The sequence below is a fragment of the Trachurus japonicus genome, chromosome 11, assembly GCF_045865225.1.
Source record: "Trachurus japonicus isolate A0001 chromosome 11, Traja_1.0".
NCBI classification, from domain to species: Eukaryota; Metazoa; Chordata; class Actinopteri; order Carangiformes; family Carangidae; genus Trachurus; species Trachurus japonicus.
Genome location: NC_140917.1, coordinates 19,681,544 through 19,699,417, shown reverse-complemented (window position 1 = coordinate 19,699,417; position 17,874 = coordinate 19,681,544). Strand labels below are relative to the sequence as shown.

At 40.5% G+C, this 17,874-nt stretch overlaps 3 protein-coding genes across 5 annotated transcripts; all 3 read left to right on the top strand.

The window, feature by feature from the left end:
- The first annotated feature begins 1,948 nt into the window (after positions 1-1,948).
- Positions 1,949-4,648, top strand: LOC146978700 (nuclear transport factor 2-like). Its single transcript, XM_085791570.1, has 4 exons — positions 1,949-2,078; positions 2,173-2,244; positions 2,487-2,585; positions 4,319-4,648. Exons 1-4 carry the CDS (start codon positions 1,974-1,976, stop codon positions 4,433-4,435), a joined length of 393 nt encoding a protein of 130 aa, XP_085647696.1. The 5' UTR covers positions 1,949-1,973; the 3' UTR covers positions 4,436-4,648.
- A 101-nt stretch (positions 4,649-4,749) lies between these two features.
- rrm2b (ribonucleotide reductase M2 b) lies at positions 4,750-9,197 on the top strand. The gene is made up of 9 exons (XM_085791568.1): positions 4,750-4,949; positions 5,590-5,754; positions 5,946-6,062; positions 6,211-6,344; positions 6,925-7,019; positions 7,145-7,278; positions 7,668-7,772; positions 8,357-8,470; positions 8,681-9,197. The coding sequence occupies exons 1-9, from the start codon at positions 4,884-4,886 to the stop codon at positions 8,831-8,833; spliced, it is 1,083 nt and encodes a 360-aa protein (XP_085647694.1). The 5' UTR covers positions 4,750-4,883; the 3' UTR covers positions 8,834-9,197.
- Positions 9,198-9,373: 176 nt separating this feature from the next.
- On the top strand, positions 9,374-17,526 carry mtdha (metadherin a). Of its 3 annotated transcripts, none has more exons than XM_085791566.1 (12): positions 9,374-9,876; positions 10,778-10,876; positions 11,151-11,262; positions 11,423-11,590; positions 11,702-11,749; positions 12,393-12,566; positions 13,312-13,389; positions 13,492-13,563; positions 13,686-13,816; positions 14,044-14,154; positions 14,264-14,357; positions 14,592-17,526. In XM_085791566.1, exons 1-12 carry the CDS (start codon positions 9,490-9,492, stop codon positions 14,657-14,659), a joined length of 1,542 nt encoding a protein of 513 aa, XP_085647692.1. In that variant the 5' UTR covers positions 9,374-9,489; the 3' UTR covers positions 14,660-17,526. The 3 variants fall into 3 exon arrangements, with proteins under 3 accessions (XP_085647692.1, XP_085647690.1, XP_085647691.1); XM_085791564.1 differs by having other exon boundaries at positions 9,375-9,882; XM_085791565.1 differs by having other exon boundaries at positions 9,376-9,882; positions 13,315-13,389.
- The last annotated feature ends 348 nt before the right edge of the window (positions 17,527-17,874 follow it).

Here is a 17,874-nt window from a genome sequence, read left to right as displayed (position 1 = left end):
TCCACCTCGGTGTGATTCTGTCCATTTCCACGCCGGCCTGTCTGCTGCTTGAAAAACTAAGATAAAAACTTGACAAAGTAAGCTTTCTCCTTTTTTTCTTCTCGCTTTAACTCTTTCTTAAGCTATTAACATGCCCCTAGTTGTACTAGCATGGGTTTAGTCCGGAGAGTTTAGTGAAAGTTCACAAAGCGGTCCAACGTAAACGAAAGCCAAGTGTGTGTGTGAGCTAACAGTGAAGTTAGCCGTGAGTTAACGTTTCTGGTCAACTTATGGCGACGGGGCCCCGGTGCTGAACCGTCTGTGGTAACTTTTGATGCACCCGGGCCAGTGTTTCTAATCTTAGCTTTCCCATTCATAGGAAAATACATCGATAGATAATATATGGGCTAACTATAGAAACCATTATCGACAACTCGTCCTATGACTTCATGATAGTTTCACAATACGAATTTATCGATACAAACGAGTTATCTCTGTGTTTGTCTTTGGCCTAACCGCAGCAATAAAACTAGGACTAGTTATTATTTCATTATTTATAGATCTTCTTGTTGTTTATTCGAATAATCGATTCTTTAAGTGTCAGAAAACAGATAAGGGTATCCCCTATGTTTTTTAAAACCTATATGTGATGGATTGAAATTAACGTTATTGTACATATTGTATCTAACCCCAAAACGTAAAATATTCAGTTTATGATCTAAAGGAGACAAAGAAAAGTGTCAGAATAATGCATGAGTGAGTTTAAGGAGTGATTGTTTGGAGTATCTGGTTGAAAATCGATTGAAATGATCGATTAATTGACTAACTATTGCAGCTCTAAATCAGACGCTAGAGACAAAGTGAAAAGAGACAGGAAGTCCCAAAGTGGCACATAGCTGTAACGTTACCCACTGTGTCTCTCTAGTATACAGAGCTATGTAAAACATGATTTTAGTTATTCAGTTTCCATGTGTGGTGTTGTTGATGGAAGATGAAGACTACATCACAATGGTATGCAAAGCTATTACATTTCATTTATTTATTTTTTTCACCTGACGGGGTCGCGAGGGGGTTGTCAGCTCTTACTGTGTGAATTGGCAGGTCAGTTTTTTCCTAGGTGGTCACTGGTCAGTGTGTTAACTTTGACAGTAAGTTGCAGTGCCTCCACTAGAGGGTGATAACGTGCTGTGTTGGAGAAATCTGCCCTAAGATGAGTGCATAGACCTGTGCTGTGGATTTTTACTGTTAAATCAATTGTAATTTATGATATATTTAAAGCAACATGCCAAAACCAATTCTATTTGCTATATGAATTTGCAGCTGTTGTGTACTTCAGATGACTAATGAATGACACACTGACTTTCTGCCGGTCCTCCTCAATCCCGTTATAAAAATTGACGTGTCAGATGATACCATAAAAAATTAAAAACTTGTCTGCTTATTTATAGATTTATAGTTTAGTGTAGACGTAGAAAGTACAAATTAAAATGCACAATATACATATCAAAAACATTAAAAAAAAAAAATAGAAGATATTATATAATGCATTAGGAAAAACAAAATATAGACTGTCACCCCAAACTTCATAAGTGATTGGTCATCTGGTGTCTCCTGCAGCGGAAAAGCTCATAGGTTCTGCAGATACCATGGCATCTCCACTGGCATGACCTGTAGAGATCTTTTGAAAGCAGAGTTATTGCAGTTTCCCCTTCTCCACAATATTAAAATTAAGTTACACTTATGTTGCAACTATTTAAATTAAAATGATACTAAACCTGTCCCGGCATGTCCTCAGCATATTCCCTACAGCAGTGAGAGCTGAGGTTGCCATTTAAAGTCCCACCAGTAACTGCTGCTGCACCTATTTGAGCCAACCCTCGCTACAAATAAGGTCAACTCAGGTGCTCGAAAATCTTAGCGTTAGAGAATGGATTGTGTACCACAACTCTTTCTATGACACACCTCTTTACTCTTTCAGACCCAAGGCTTCACAGATGGCTTGTGAGAAAGAAATATGGCAGAAGATTGGAGAGGGCTTTGTCCAAGAATATTACAACCAGTTTGACAATACCAACAGGATGGCACTGGGAAACCTTTATGTACGTTGCTTTACTGTTCATTTTAAATATGCTACAGTGCATGTTTTTTTTTAATGTGTTCATGTATGTGATGTAAACAAACCTGTTTTCTTAGTCTGCTGATGCTTGTTTGACGTGGGAAGGATCACCTTTTCAAGGAAGAGAACCCATCTCAGGCAAACTAGCTGTAAGTATCTCTTCTTTACATGGTTGTTATTCATTACAGTCCACAAAGAAACTATGGAAATATAGGCCTCCAGTTTTTCTGTTCCACTGATGTGTCAAAATACAGTATGTTCAAACATACCTAAAACATTTCTCATTTTCCTGCATAGGAACACCATCCAACCTTTTCTTTTGTCTTTCTTATTATAATGATGGTCGCTGGGTGTTGCTGTATATTCCAATGATATTATTTCTAATCCACAGAACCTGCCTTTCAAGCGTATCAAACACATTATCACAGAGCAAGACTTCCAGCCCACGATAGATAGTTGTATCCTCATCATGGTGTTTGGACAGTTGCAGGTAAGTTGGTAGATTTTACTTAATCTCCACAGATGTCCAGTTGAAGTCATAAATTTACTCCATCTATGCACAATTCGTAATATTTATTCATAATAACCATCTGTCTTAAAGCCCCTACAAGGAACTTTTAACTGGATATGCAAAAGTCTCTGTGTGACCTGCAACAGCAAATGAGCCCATCGGTGTGAAGATTATTTCTAAATAGTGAAACCGGGAGGCAGTGGTCGGGTCAAACCATGGATGAAAAGATTTACGGCACACGCGACAGGGCTCAAGATCTCAAGTCCTCCCGCGGACGTAAAATATGTATAGAATGATAATAACACCCGGGACACAGTCGGGACAAAGTTGTTGTTTTTTTCTTTTCACTGAAAATGCGAATATCGCTGTCGCTACACAAACGGTGCACAACACCACGTCATCCATCAGCTGCAGCCACAGCAGTGAGTGAGAATCTCCTCCGCACCGGAGATAGCCGAGGCAGACGGGGCAGCTCGATCTTACTAATGTCAGCAGTCTTGGTGCTCCGTAGACCGAGCCGGGGTTCTCCTCCTTGGCCCCGAGTTGCAAACACCTGGTGGGTGAAAGCGAGGCGGCTGGTTTATGCTACAACGGAACAGAGTAGTTTTCGAGGCCAATGCAGAGACTGCTTGCCGAAAAACTGCCCCCGACAGGAACGCGCATCAGGGGTTTTGCATGAATTTACCGCCAAAACAACTCTACTCGTAACGTTCCGTTATTATTTCATAGCGTGGTGAATGTGCAGGTCACAACTTGTCCACGAGGGCGTTTTGGAGTTCTTGGATTGTGTGTTTGATGAGGGAAACCAAGAAATCCCATTAGCCTCCGTAGCGTAGCTCTGAGCAGCTCTGCCGTTCTAAAAATAGCTTGCACCGACAATTAAAGGTAACGAACCTACTCCTAAAACTATAGGGATTGTGGCATTGGGCCAATTTGCCAAAATGTTGAATTATCCCTTTAAGATGTCCGTTCAATATATCCAAATAATTTTCTTTCCTCATATCGCTGTCAGTTTTTTTTATGTCCCCCCAACCTTTCCTGCAGCAAAGCATCCACAAAACACGATGCTTCCATGCCTGTGTGCTTCATGGTTGGGATGGTATTCCTCAGGTTGAAAGAGTCACCCGTTTTAGTCTGAAAGAACTGCAAGAGCCATGTATTTGGTTGTGCTCTGCTACTCCAAACGCCAGGGGGAGCCAAGTAAGAGCGAGCCAGCGATTCTTAAAGTCTCAAGTTAAGGGGGCACAGGTGTTGTTTTTTTATATAGAAACAAAGGACACAAACAGTTTTTGACTGTTCATACAAATATTATGTACTGGTATATTTTTGGTTATTTAACTTTAAATTTGGGAAGGTATTAATACAACATTAGGACCAATTAATAAACAATCTGACAAAACAGTCAAACAAAATAGTTTTCTGTGGATCTGTCTGTAAACTGTCCATAAAATGGATTCCCTTACCGACTTGCCAAAACTGTAGTTTGACAGCATGAAATCTGTGGAAGAGTTTTGATGACTTCACAGATGCTTGTGACTTCAACTGTACAACTGTGTTGACTAATTTCTTTATATTTTCTATACCTCAGACTCATTTGTACTCTACGGTCTTTCTTTTTTTTTTTTATCACAAGGAAATATGTCATCATGTATATTAAAATACATTAATGCCTTATGTAGCATTAACAGTTTCCTCAACATTTTCTTCCACAGGTTGATGATGATCCACCTATGGCCTTCCATCAAGTGTTTATGCTGAAGAACCAAAACGGCGCCTGGGCTTGCACAAACGACGTCTTCCGGTTGGGAATACATAACATCCCAGCGTAGCCGTCTTATTTTGTTGGCTCACACACACACACACACACACACACACACACACATTGAGATCCACCTCTGAATTCATGCTAGGCTCATCCCTGAAGACATGATTACAACATTCCTACATGTTTACAATACATCTGTAAGCATGCTGTTTGTACAAGGACAAAAATGCCAAATTACATTCCTGTCCAATAAAAGAATTTATAAGTAAATGTGTAATCTCTGACTATCTAACTTCATTCACTCTTTTTTTCCTCCATGACAATGACTGCATGTGTGAAAGTCATTTCTGTCTCCTCCTTCCTCTCTTTGTGGTTTTGCAATGTTGCATATGAGCACTTGGAGGCGGAGTGTGTAGCTCGGTGTGTGTCAGTTTAAATGGCCTCGCCAACAAAGCCTCAAGCTACAGCCTCGTGAGGTCATGGCACAGAGTAGGAGCTGAAAGAGACAAAATATGTCCAACAGTGAAATGGACACGGACCTGAACATACATCGTCCGTCGAATGACCTTAACCAAATGGTAAGCAGCAGATTATACACAGCTATAACCACCATGTTATCAGTCACACGAAGACTGTGGGTAGTTGAACAAGAATAACGAGTATATTTGTGTACTTGTCACTTCCCAACCGGTCAGTAACCTGTCCTCAAACTAAAGAGGTTAATTTAGCGGGGTTGGCTTCGCTGTGTTGAAGTACAAGAGCATTTAGTGTGTGTGTCTAACGCTAACGTAGTATTACATATAGCTTCGTGTGCTTGTGGCTAACTCAGTGACGTTATGGCGATGTTGAATTTAACACAATCACTGACACTGCTCCAATTTGAACGACTCAAAGTGTTGGTGATAAGACGATAGCTTTCAGTGTGAAGACTCATTTTTAAGAAGCCCATATTATATAGATAAGGAGGAAATATCCTTCGTTGTTACGAGACGATGCGCATGCGCAGTGACTGCGTTGAGTTTTAAAGGTTCCTTCCGTAAATAAGCTGTATACCCAACCTGACAATTAGTTGTAGGGTGTGTAGTAGGCTATCTATCTATATATCTATCTATCTACTGAAGCTTAATTTTGAACAATAAAACATACATTTGAAGAATACAAAAAAAAAGTGAGGTGAAGATATTTCTGGTTATTTACTTGGCTCTGGCTCTTTTGCAGAACGGTGTCAAAGACAAAGATCCAGACTGTCGAAATGGTTCAGAAACAGAGGACGAACCTTTGCTCAGGGAAAACCCCAGGCGGTTTGTCATCTTTCCCATCCAGTACCCTGACATCTGGAAGATGTACAAGCAGGCACAAGCCTCTTTCTGGACAGTGGAGGAGGTAGGTTTCAATATTTTTTGGTATTTCTGGTTGTGAAATTATTAGAAATTAAATTGCGATAAGCATGTGTTATGTTTATGTTTTTCAGGTGAATTTCCTCACATATTTATTTATTCAATGTTTACCTCATCATTGGACCAACCAAAACAATCTGCAAGGCAGACATATTCAACTCATTTTGTGTCTTCCAGGTTGATCTATCCAAAGACCTGGCACACTGGGACAGATTGAAAGATGAAGAGAGGGGATTCATTTCCCACGTCCTTGCCTTCTTTGCTGCTAGCGATGGCATCGTCAATGAGAACCTGGTGAGAGTGAGATGTCGCTCAGCTGCTCTGTGGCTTGTGCACCCACCAGACGGTTGCTCCAAGATTCAGAGCATGGCAGTTAAATGCAATTGGCAGCCAAATTAAAATAGTTAGGTTACATTTTTGCATTTTGTCTTTCATCTAACAGGTGCAGAGGTTCTGCCAGGAGGTACAGATACCTGAAGCACGCTCCTTCTACAGCTTCCAGATCCTCATAGAGACGGTTCACTCAGAGATGTACAGCATGCTCCTCAACACTTACATTAGGGACCTGAAGAAGAGGTCAGTTGCATATTTGTCTTGGGGTGGCACAGTGGCTTTCTCTTTACTTTAACTTAAGATTCAAGCAGTTTTGTATCTCGTTTATTATATAATAATAGTATAATTTATATATTTTTTTTTTTTTTGCATTTTCTGTGATAGATGAAAACATTAAATGTGACAGCATGGTGTAATGGTTAGATGGTAAAGATTAGGCCTTGGTCTCCTTGGAGCAGGTAGTACAACCATAAACTGTAAGACCTGCACCTGTGAGCAACACAGGATAAGCCTACAAAACTCTGTGGGGATTTCTGTTGCACTCCCAGCTGCCTCAGCTTTGACATGGCTCCAAAATAGGACGACAACAGTTTCATTCATGAGCAGGCTTTGTACAGTGTCTATAAAAACTATATCCACTGAATGTATTTTGTTGTACAACATGCATCTTTTTTTCCTTTATTTTTATTGTGCACATTCAGAGGTCCTGCCATAGTATATGTTATATGCAAAAGACTATGGGCTTCCAATATCATGTGAATAGTTTTCATAGTTCATGGTCATTCAGGTTTTTAACATTTTTTATTACTTGTATGTGTCCTAGGGACTACTTGTTTAACGCTATTGAGACCATGCCATGTGTAAAAAGAAAAGCGGACTGGGCCCTACAGTGGATAAGTGACGACAAAGCCACATTTGGTGAGAAAGACATGATCTTAAAAACATCCTATCATAGAGTGAATATAAAGAACAATTCTTGCCCAGGGGAGCTTCATGTTTACTGGGGATTAACAGTAGTTTTGACGCTGACTTTCTGTCCTCAGGGGAGCGACTTGTGGCTTTTGCAGCTGTGGAGGGAATCTTCTTCTCCGGCTCATTCGCTGCCATCTATTGGCTAAAGAAGAGAGGCCTGATGCCTGGGCTTACCTACTCCAATGAGCTGATTAGCAGGGATGAGGTGAGAGGGACTCACAAACTATGAAAAAATGAACTGAAATGTCTACCAAACTCACTGAGCTGAAAGACAGGTGTAAAAAAAACAATAATATATAGATACTTGATCTCGGGTTACATTACATATTGCTGGGTGCTGGGGTGAAATTTAGATAATCACTAATATTACTTACTAAAATAAACCTGGATATGTTTTGCTCATACAATGATGTGGCAAATGGTTCTGAACTGTATCTCTTTGTTGAGTTTGTGTAGCACTTGAGGTTTGGCAGTGCAGGTTTTTCCGGTTTACTTTAGGTCACAGAGATTACCAAAGTAGCTATAGTGCTTCTAGGTTGATCTTCCTTGTTTCAATGTCACCTACCCTGATATGTGTATCAATGTGTCTCCCAGGGCCTCCACTGTAACTTTGCCTGCCTGCTGTACAGCTACCTGGTGAACAAGCCATCAGAGGACAGAGTGAAGGACATCATCACCAAAGCTGTTAGCATTGAGCAGGTCAGCTAGTGTTGGAAGTATGATACTCAACCCACACTACCACATCACAAAGCATACATCAGCTATGCTTATTTTTCACAAGCTTGTTTGTTTGTTTGTTCTCTGATTGTACTTTGTGACTTTAAAGGGGAACTATGTTACATTTTAACCTCAATTACACAGCTTTGGAGTAACTGTAATGGTTAAATAAATGACTTGTAACTTGTTACGGTGAGAATGGAGGCTCTCTGCTTTCCACCTAGTGTCATTTGGCTGAAAACCAACTTTGCAAGATCAGCGCTGCCGACCCGGTGTCCCAGCTCCGGTGTCTCCGCAGCACTGCAACACAAATGCAAACGTAACCCGTAATCTCTTGTATATGACAGAATAGACCACACAAATATACATGTCGTAACATCATATATAACGTTATCCACCGCTCCATGGATTGTTTTCTCGCCAGCTTTGTTGAAAACAATGCACATGGCTGAGAAAAGGGTTAGCAAAACAGCGGAAAAGCGACCAGACTTGCATAGTTCCCCTTTAAAAGGCTGATATCTTCATAGGACATAACATTTCTGTAAACATCCTGTTTGGTGTTGCAGGAGTTTTTGACAGAGGCGTTGCCAGTGGATCTCATTGGAATCAACTGTTGTCTAATGAAACGGTACATTGAGTTTGTGGCAGACCGTCTTCTCACTGACCTCAAACTGGGCAAGGTAATTTAAATGTTAATTAACTGGAACCCATGTGGTCTTTTTAACTTGATGTCTTTATATTATGGTAGCTATGCTATTGAAGAACATGATCCCATGAAGCCTTGGTGTGTAAGATAAATCCCCTCACAAATTAGCTACTATGACTATGATTAGACAAATGGTTTTTGGTTAGTAGTGTGAAATAATATTTATTTTCTCCTCTTTTTCAAGGTTTATCAAGTGGAAAATCCCTTTGACTTCATGGAGTCCATTTCACTAGAGGGGAAAACCAACTTTTTTGAGAAACGAGTGGCAGAGTATCAGAGATTTGGAGTTATGTCAAGCGTGATGGGCGGTGAATTCACATTGGATGCTGACTTCTGAAACAGAGATGACACTCAAGTTACATACTGTTACTTTTGAACTATTTATTTATTTTTGGTTTATGTTGTAGTTGGCAAAGAAAAACCTCTGCAGGATGAAACGACATTTAACTAGGGAGTTACTTTAGCAGCCAGTGTAGTTTACAAAGTGGAATAGAGGGATTTCTTATGGCCATTTTGACCTGGAAAGTATGGTGCAAGGATATATATAAATCCAGTGACAAAGAGATTGTTTGACACCTTTTTGCCAGATGGGATGATACATATAGGTTATATTTTATTGAGTCTGCAGATGACGGTACTGCCTTCTACAGTGATTTGTTTCCGTTTTGTCATTTTTAAGTAACAATAAAATATTTTATAAAATTGATGTCATTCTTGTCATTTATTTGTGAGGAATCATTCTGTACATTCACCACCGTTTGTGACAAATTATGAAAATGTTTTTTAATTAATTGCTGGCAATCCCAACGTCCTTGGTTCTATCCCATTGTATTTACTTATAAACAGCCACAGTAAATCAGTATTTGTACGTATACAGCGGCTAACTGCAGTTAAACTGAGATTTCTCCAGTAGACAGATTAGATTAGCCACTCCTCCGTTAACGTTAGCACACGGATGCAGGCAATGGTAGCTAACAGCTAGCTGGTGGAAACATGGCTGGGGACTGGGAAGGTTTCGCGCTGGAGAAAGCCGAGCTGCTGTCCAGCCGGCTGAAGGAGCTCCTGTCTTCGGGGCAGGGGTACATCCAGGCCCAGTTCGGGGTGGATTTGGGACTGAAGCCCGAGCTGTACCCGACGTGGGTTATCCTGTCCACGGCCGCGGTGGGTCTGCTCCTGCTGCTCTGTCTGTCCTGGGCCGCCGCCGTCTGTGGCCGCGGCGGTCTGTTGTTGTTTGTCGGGAAAAAGCGCCGAGGATCCCCGGTTGCTGTCACCCAAAGCGGCGGTGAGCCCGTCGCCAAGGCCGGTCCTGTCAAAGCAACGAAACCAGAAGAGGAGCCGCAGCAGCAGAAGAAGAGGAACAAAAAGAAAACGGTGGAAAAGGAAAAGGTACCGCAGCAGGCAGCGTTAGCAGACCGACTGTCGAGTCACGGTGTGTCAGTCAAAACAAGTGCGTCTGTTCGGCGGAGCCCAGAAACAAACAACACAAGTGTTTCACTGAACCCAGTTTATAATATTATTTATTAACTTACATCCAGAGAGAACCGGTTCAACGGTTACGCCAGTTAGTTACGTTAACGTTAGTTAGTTAGTTGGTTAGCTAGCTAACTAGGTTGTCTTAACACACATTAATTCACACAAACCTTACAGTGTGCCTTGTTATAAACGCTATGAAATGAAGCAAACCAAAGACCCAAATCACAAATATGATGATGAAAGAAAATAATACTTCGTGGAAAAGCGGTGGCTATCATGCTAACTAGTTACCAACTGACAAGCCAAGTCGCTAATTATAGTTTAGGCTAACTAACGTTAGTTAAAACAAGATGGAGCAGCAGCTCTGTCTGGCTCTGGTGGATGATGAACTGTTTATTGACTGACACGAGGTTTTCACACAAACACAACACAAAGGATTGGTATGAAAATGCTGTTATTTGGTTTACATTTGAGTCCAAGAGCCGTTTTGAAGTTCCTGTGTCACAAGGGTTAACGTTATTGATCACCGATTGACTCCTGTCTTTAGTGGTCTTTAGAGCAGAGTTATTGATTCATGTAAAACATCAACATTCCAGTTCAAATGTTGGTTTGTGAACTCTGATTCATTGTGAAAGTCTTGAAAAATGAAAGTTAATATAACTGTTTGTTTTTTTCAGCATCATGTTGCTACCAATTGAATTAAAGTGTGTTTAAATAAGTGTAAAAATCTTGAAAGTAAAATGTAATATGGGTGAACTGATTTCATCAGCAACATGAGGTTAATCTGCGGTCTGTCTTCCTCCTCCAGAAGTCTCAGTCCAACGGGCAGCCTGTGACTGTTGCTCAGGAGGAAGTTAAAGTGACTGAGGTGGTTTCCAAGACATCCCCTCAGATCAAAACTGAGAAGGTATGTTCAAGCTTCTGCTGCCAACATGAAGGGGGCCTCAAACTGTTGGCGGTTGGGTGTTGGGTGTGGGTAGCATTGCCAGAAAGACTTCTGAGTCATCCTCAGGTTTCTTTAAAATTTTTGAGACAGTTTCCTTTTCAGTGAAATATAACGGAAGCCTATCCGTCCTTGTCAATTGTTCCTGTATGGCAAGGCTACGTGATTGCCATTAGTATCAGCTTTTTATAACCCCATCCTTCACTTTCATTTTACTTTTATTTCTCTCTGTCCACAGGTGCAAGGTGTACAGGCCCCAGCGCAGGTGAAAAAGAACAAGAAGAAAACCAAAACAGACGTGAAACCGGCTCAGTTTGTGACTACAATTGATGCCAAGGAGCCTGATGATGGTGAGACTATCAAGGGAAATTTCACAACTTCTCATTTTCAAACTGACAGTTTATTTATACCCAGTGAGTGGATACCCATCACATTTCCCAGTCTCTGCAACCTGTTGACGTCTTCAGCTGTGGGCCAGGTTCTCGGTTAATAGTTATTTGTGTCCACCAGGTGCGTGGGAGACCAAAGTCAGTAATCGAGAGAAGAGGCAGCAGCGCAGGAAGGACAAGGGCCCCGAGGACTCTGGTAGCTCAGGAGGTGTGGAAGCCCCCAAAAGCCATGTGATAGCACCTGTAACCGCAGCACCTACAAACACAAAGAAGAACAGAGGAAGCCATGGTATTCATCTAACAATAACACAATAATGTTGTTGATGTTAAAATATAGAGGAGAATATGAGCAGTGATCAAAAGTTTGGATCATTAAAATGTTATGTCCACTTTGTTTCAGAGTCACAGCCTTCAAGAACCACCGGAAAGGTGGATGCTACCAGTGGAGGTAATAAAACCGAGCTGAAACTGTGTGACTGAGGAGGCTTTGTTGATATTGTTTAGCGATTTTTAAAAAATTGATTAAGCTGACTTTAATTAAAATGCACAATTTGTTTGACTATGGCTATGTTTACACGGAAACGATCTGAACAGAAAACGCAAAAGTGGCGCTGTGTTCTCACTTTTTATTTTGCGTTTAGATGAGCGTTTTTGGGGTGGAAATCTGCGTGCATACGGTGACGCAAAAGTCTGTGGTATCCGACATGTTTGTTGTTATTTGATGAAAACGCAGAGCAGACTTTTGCGTTTGCACCCTACATGGGGACGCAGCGGCGGAGTGTTTTTAAGATTTCCACTCTGGAGGGTGGTTTCACTTTTTTGTGTTTTCTTTTTTTAGCATATTTTTTGGGGCATTTATGCCTTTATGGATAGTACAGTTTAGACAGACAGGAAACGGGGAGGCAGAGACTGCGTTTTTTGCGTTTTCAAGCCCCAAAAACGCCGTCGCCGTCTAAACGAAAGGCACATCCGATGAAATATTTTGCCGTTTTCATCTGTTGAAATGGACATGACTGTTGTCGTGTAAATGGGGCCTAAAGGTTGTTGCTGAAACTTAGACACTCTGACTCTCTGTATGTCTTCTTCCTCAGTGTCCTCCAGCTGGAGAGAGGAGCCGTCAGTCAACGGTGTAAACTGGCCTGACATTTCCATGAAGCTCCTAGGTCAGATGGCTGCAATGGAGGGAACCAAGTGGAGTAACATGTCCACAGCTTCACGTTACAGGGGGGCAGCTGAGACCCAGCACTGGACACAGGAGACGCAAGGTATTACATTGGCAGACCTTTCTACACCACATAAATAAACATCAATAGAAAAAGCAGCAGTAGAGTATAACACAGCAGAACAGTAGGGAAACATTAGATTGTAAAATTTACTGCTGTGGCACTACTCAGCATATTGGACTTGAAATGAAACAATGAGTTAGAATTTAAAGATGTTTTGAAGGCAGCTACATCCACCTCAGGTGAACGGTGTAGTCCTCATAGTCAATTTTATGACTGTGTAGTCCTACTTCTCACTGTATTTAAATTCAAGTCAAAGCAGGCTACAGAAACAACAAATACATGGTGCCATTGGGACTGCCAAAATGAAAAACGTTAAAAAAAAATGTTTTAAAAGAAAGCGGGGGAAACAAAATCTGATCATAGTCATTTACAAGAGCCTGTCCAACTGAGCCATCTGCTGGGTTGAACTGGTGCTGCAAGAAAATGAAGATCGATGTGCAAAGGAAGTTCTAAAGATGCTTTATTAAAACTTAAACTAAAAAGGTGGCGGTGTTAGTATGTGATGAAACCCTAATAAGATTATAACAACTGCTGGGTCAAAATGACACACTGAATATCAATTGTTTATATAATATTTATAAAGTGACACACCCAGGGGGTTTATAACAACCAAGTTAAGACTCTGTGTTTACTGTGATGCTTCCAGTTTTGATATCTGGGGATATGAATATAAATACTACCAGGACAGTATTCCAGCTAAATCTATGTAAATCTGTGTTTCCAGTAGCATGGAGTGGCATTGAAGGACGTAAGACTGAACTCAACCCTGTGTCCTTCTCCATGCGAAGACTCAACACCACAGGTTTGAATAAATGCCAGCTGATCACCTCATCTTCAAGGTTTTTTATATCTGTTGTCAGTCGTAGCTGGTTTAGCTGATTCACCTCCTTTCTGTCTTTCATAGAACGAGTGTCCACTTCAGTTGAGATGCAGTGTACGGGCCCCCCAGATGTTGACGATCAATGGTCTGCATTCAGTAAGTGTTGCAGCAAAACTTCCCTCGTACCACACCCTCCTTAACAACCCGCCGCTTGTTCAAAAAGAGAGGAACACCATACAGGATTTGTCTGAACACACATCTTGATGTGAATTTTGCAGATGGGATGGCAGCAGCGGATCCCAGCTCTGACTGGAATGCCCCAGCAGAGCACTGGGGAAACTACGAAGAGCCTCCTGTGTCGATGACGGTCGTCACCTCTCCACCGAAGGATCAGCCTCTCCCCAACAAGGTTGTTATCAACTCTCAGAGCAACCACACAGAAATATGTACTCATAGTGTCTTAAATCAGGACCTGGAAGTGTCAATGACATGTGAAATGGGCTTTAGCAAGTCTGTATTTCAGTGTTTATCCTTAGAGTACCTCTTGATTACTTCCTGTCGTGGCCATTTCTTTTACCAGAATCTGGTAGTCTTCGTTTTCAACTAAAATGATGTCAATGTTGTTTTTTATGGCAGGTATCAGAGGATGAGAAGGACACAGAGGATCCATCTGGAGGAGCTGCTAAATCCAAGAAGAAGAAAAAGAAGAAGAAGAAAACAGAAGAGGAGGCTGCATCTGAGCCTCAGGCAAGGAAGACAAATTTCAGTTACATTAGTATATTGCACTACATTAAAAAAGAAAAAAACTGTCATATTATTGTTACCCAGTTTTGTTAATATCTTTTTTTGATTGTAGGTGGTAAACACAGCACCCCAGGTCAATGCCGTGCCCAAACCCCAAGAACCTCCAGTGATGGCCTCTAAAAAACAAAATCCCAGCGTCTCTCAGAGTAGGTTTCACCTGTTCTGACTCTCAATCTCTCAATCAAAAGTCTTTGATAATAAGTTAATGTTCCAACTGTTTCATAATGATGACTTCAAGCTGTAGTCAATCTTTTTACTTTCTCATACTTTTCTTCAGGGCTCAATCAGACACTATACTGATTGTACTGTGAGATTTATATGGAAATGGTTCTAAATACAACTTTCTTTATTTTAAATTTTATTTTTGAATTTGCTTGCAGAGAAGCCGGAGCAGGTTGTGGATCCTCCGAAACCCTCTCAGAAGAGGAAAGCCAGAAGAGAAACATGAAGTCACATCACAGGTCCAAACAAAACATATGCAAATGATTGTTAAATGTGTCACATGCAATAATTACCAGGTACACACTCTGTTTCATACATTTGATACAAGTACAGTTTATCATTTACCGAAACGAAAACGGAAACAAGCGGTAGATATCACCTGCTTGGCTGAATATAGTGGTGAAATGTGGTCCTGTGGACTGAAATCCTAACTAATTTGCACTATTTGCTACACTGCAACGAGAGTGGCGTTTCAGGACAGATAAACCTGCAGTGAAAGTACATGTTTATGTTATTATTTTTCAAAAAACAAATGGCATCAAATTATTATTATTTTTTTTTTTTAGTATATATAAGTTCATATTTTTTAGAAACATAGATGATTTTTCTTTATTTTTATTTTCAGTAAATTTTAAGTTTTAATGGTATCACAAGGGTGGCTGAGCGAAAAGGTTCTGGGTTCAATTCCTGGGCCCGGGGCCTTTCTGGGTGGAGTTTGCATGTTCTCCCTGTGCCTGAGTGGGTTCTCTACAGCTACTCCAGCTTCCTGTCCAAAGTAGGTTGATTGGTGACTCTAAATATCCCATAGATGTCAATGTGAGCGTATTAGGATTCTTTGTCTGTACTTCAGCCCCGTCCTTGTTAGCTGGGATTGGCTCCCTGTAACCTTGCACACACAAACAGTACAGATAATGGATGGATGGTAACACACATTTTTATTCCCCAATATGTTGCACTATTATAATGTTAGGCCACCAAACTGGCGATGGCCAGAGCTGAATTTTTTGTTTTTATCGTTTTCAGATTGTCCGTTGGTATATCCATACGTACCATTCTTGCGGACGTTGTTTTTCAGTAATGCCTGGGCACAACGTCTTCAAATTTGGCACAAATTTGGTGTTCATGTGAAGGACATGGTTTTGGCCTTGTGATTGGCAGAGGCATACAACTGCAAGGCAGTAATTGTAGTTTTGTTTGTCTTGCTGGTGCCCACAGAAATGTGTGTGAACAAGCTGTCATTGCTGGTTTGAAAATCCACCTTAAAGGTTTGTTGTGTTACTATTTTGAATTGATTTCTATTGATTTCTATTGGCATAAGTAGAAGGAGTTGCTGTGATTATCTCCCCTCTTCATTCTGGCTGTGAAGTAATAGCTTTGTAGAGCAGAAGAGACAAGAGACAAAACACCTTTGGGTTTATGCGCAGATGCACTGAACTTCAGCCAAAGCTAATAGTCTTCAGTTAAGTTACTTTTTGCCAAATTGATCGATTTTCTTACTGATCCATGGTAGCATGTAAGTTCGCTGCCGGACAAAACACAAGTTATCAACTTCCATGTGACTGCCAGGACAACAGCGATCCTGTTAGTTGTGACTGAACTTTAGAATGCACCGTGTATTTTGTAACCCGTTTCCTGAAGTGCTGGCGCTATAAAGGTATTGCTACACCACTAGTATGAACAAGAGTCATTTTAATACTCCCAACCTACAGCTCATGTGGAAAGACCTTAAAAAAGACACACACAAAAAACAATCTTGACCTTTGAAAGTAAGACTCACAAAAAATCTACTGTATTTGAGTGCATGGGCTTTAGTTTGTAAAGGTTTGGCAGCTGTGGACACAGGTTGAGTTCCACGTCAAAAAAAGTATTGTTGTTTAAGGAGAAGACTTGTAAGACACTGAGGCTACTTATTCAGCCATAAACTGACACCTGAGAAGTTGTGCTGTAAGAAAGTTCTGGATCAACACTGAGACTGTTATGTAGAGAGCACAGTAACTGATAGGAACCACCAGGGGGCACTGTAATGTGAAGAAAAGGAGGAGGGTTTGTTGTTCCATAAATCAGTAGCACTGCTAAGTATTGTCCCTTTACTTTTAGCATTCTGATCGCGTCTGTATCTGACTAGACTGTGCGTTGACTTTTCTAGAGATTTAATGGTTTCTGTGATGATTTTTTAAAGACATTTTCTTCCAGTTTTTGTGCTAGAAAAAGCCATGCCATATGTACAGATTGTAAGGGCTTTTTCCAGTTCTGTGATTGCACTGTGCAAAAAGTTAAATTGATTTTTATGTCAATTAATTGTTTTTTACTACCTTTTTTGCGGAATGTGAAATCTGTACCTTTCTTTTTTTCTTTTCTTTTTTTGGTTTGTACCTGACTTCCAAGATATTTAATATGATGGAGGGTGGTATGTTTTTTGATGTAAATTGATGCTGAAAACATATAATATAGAGATATGAAATGGAGCAGCTTTAATTCCATATCAAAGTTGGTTTCAAACAACACACACAATTACACATATTTAAAAGGAATTTAATTCCATTGCCTTAACTTGTAGATATATAGCGTTGCCGTCCTTTTTTATAGTTTCCATCTAATTGCAAGTTTTGATGTCAGAATAAATTTCATCTTGCATGACTTTGATAATAGTACTTGTGTACATGAAATTAAATGAATGATTTCTTGCTTTAACTGTTAGTACTTGGTCCTGGAGTACCACTCAGTGTAAATAGTGTAATAGTTTTTTGTTCGTTTTTTTTTTTTTAAGGAGACAAATTGCAGCTTTTCTGTGGTCATCCAATGTATGTTGCTGGTAGGCAAAAAGCCCTAGTGCATCATGGTATTGATCAGCTGGTGGTGGTACATGATTGTTAGTAGAAATGTTAGAACAAAATGATTTGTTGCTGTGGCTTCAGGCACCTTTTTTTGGGGGTTATTTTTTTAATGATGATTAAGATGATTCAATCAATGTATTTATATACTTGTCTCTAGGAAATGGTTTTTGTGAATCATTTTGTTTACTGAGGAGATACATATGATATTTCTATGTCTGTTTGTTTAAAATGAAAAATAAATAAGAAATGCTTGATATCACCTTGTCCTAAGAGTTCTGTTTTGTTTCAACTATGGTTTGCATATTTTTGTTTTTCTTGAATCATGTTTTCATGCCTAGCTAACCTTACATCTGAATTATAGGCATATTCATTCAGCACAAGTCCCCATATGCAATACTGATAGTAGATGGTGCTTTCTCCCTGTCCACTAACATGTTGATTTCACGTTTTCTGTCAAACTAATCCTAAATCTGTGATTAATACAATGAGATCTGACCATGGTGCTCTTTGGTGCAATCTGTGTCAGCAGGCCTGTGATAGGCTCCGGCTGCAGTGACCCTCCTGAGGCCAAACCGCTGCCCCAGTCAATGTGGTGAGGCAGTCGCGT

Excerpts from the sequence above, each read along its gene's own strand:
- LOC146978700 (XM_085791570.1), top strand. The coding sequence starts at position 1,974 with ATGGCTTGTGAGAAAGAAATATGGCAGAAGATTGGAGAGGGCTTTGTC. Across the intron at positions 2,079-2,172 it reads TGGCACTGGGAAACCTTTAT|TCTGCTGATGCTTGTTTGAC; the intron begins GTACGTTGCTTT and ends CTGTTTTCTTAG. Across the intron at positions 2,586-4,318 it reads TGGTGTTTGGACAGTTGCAG|GTTGATGATGATCCACCTAT; the intron begins GTAAGTTGGTAG and ends TTTCTTCCACAG.
- rrm2b (XM_085791568.1), top strand. The coding sequence starts at position 4,884 with ATGTCCAACAGTGAAATGGACACGGACCTGAACATACATCGTCCGTCG. Across the intron at positions 6,345-6,924 it reads ATTAGGGACCTGAAGAAGAG|GGACTACTTGTTTAACGCTA; the intron begins GTCAGTTGCATA and ends TATGTGTCCTAG. Across the intron at positions 7,773-8,356 it reads AAGCTGTTAGCATTGAGCAG|GAGTTTTTGACAGAGGCGTT; the intron begins GTCAGCTAGTGT and ends TTGGTGTTGCAG.
- mtdha (XM_085791564.1), top strand. The coding sequence starts at position 9,490 with ATGGCTGGGGACTGGGAAGGTTTCGCGCTGGAGAAAGCCGAGCTGCTG. Across the intron at positions 10,877-11,150 it reads CTCAGATCAAAACTGAGAAG|GTGCAAGGTGTACAGGCCCC; the intron begins GTATGTTCAAGC and ends CTCTGTCCACAG. Across the intron at positions 13,390-13,491 it reads GCGAAGACTCAACACCACAG|AACGAGTGTCCACTTCAGTT; the intron begins GTTTGAATAAAT and ends TGTCTTTCATAG.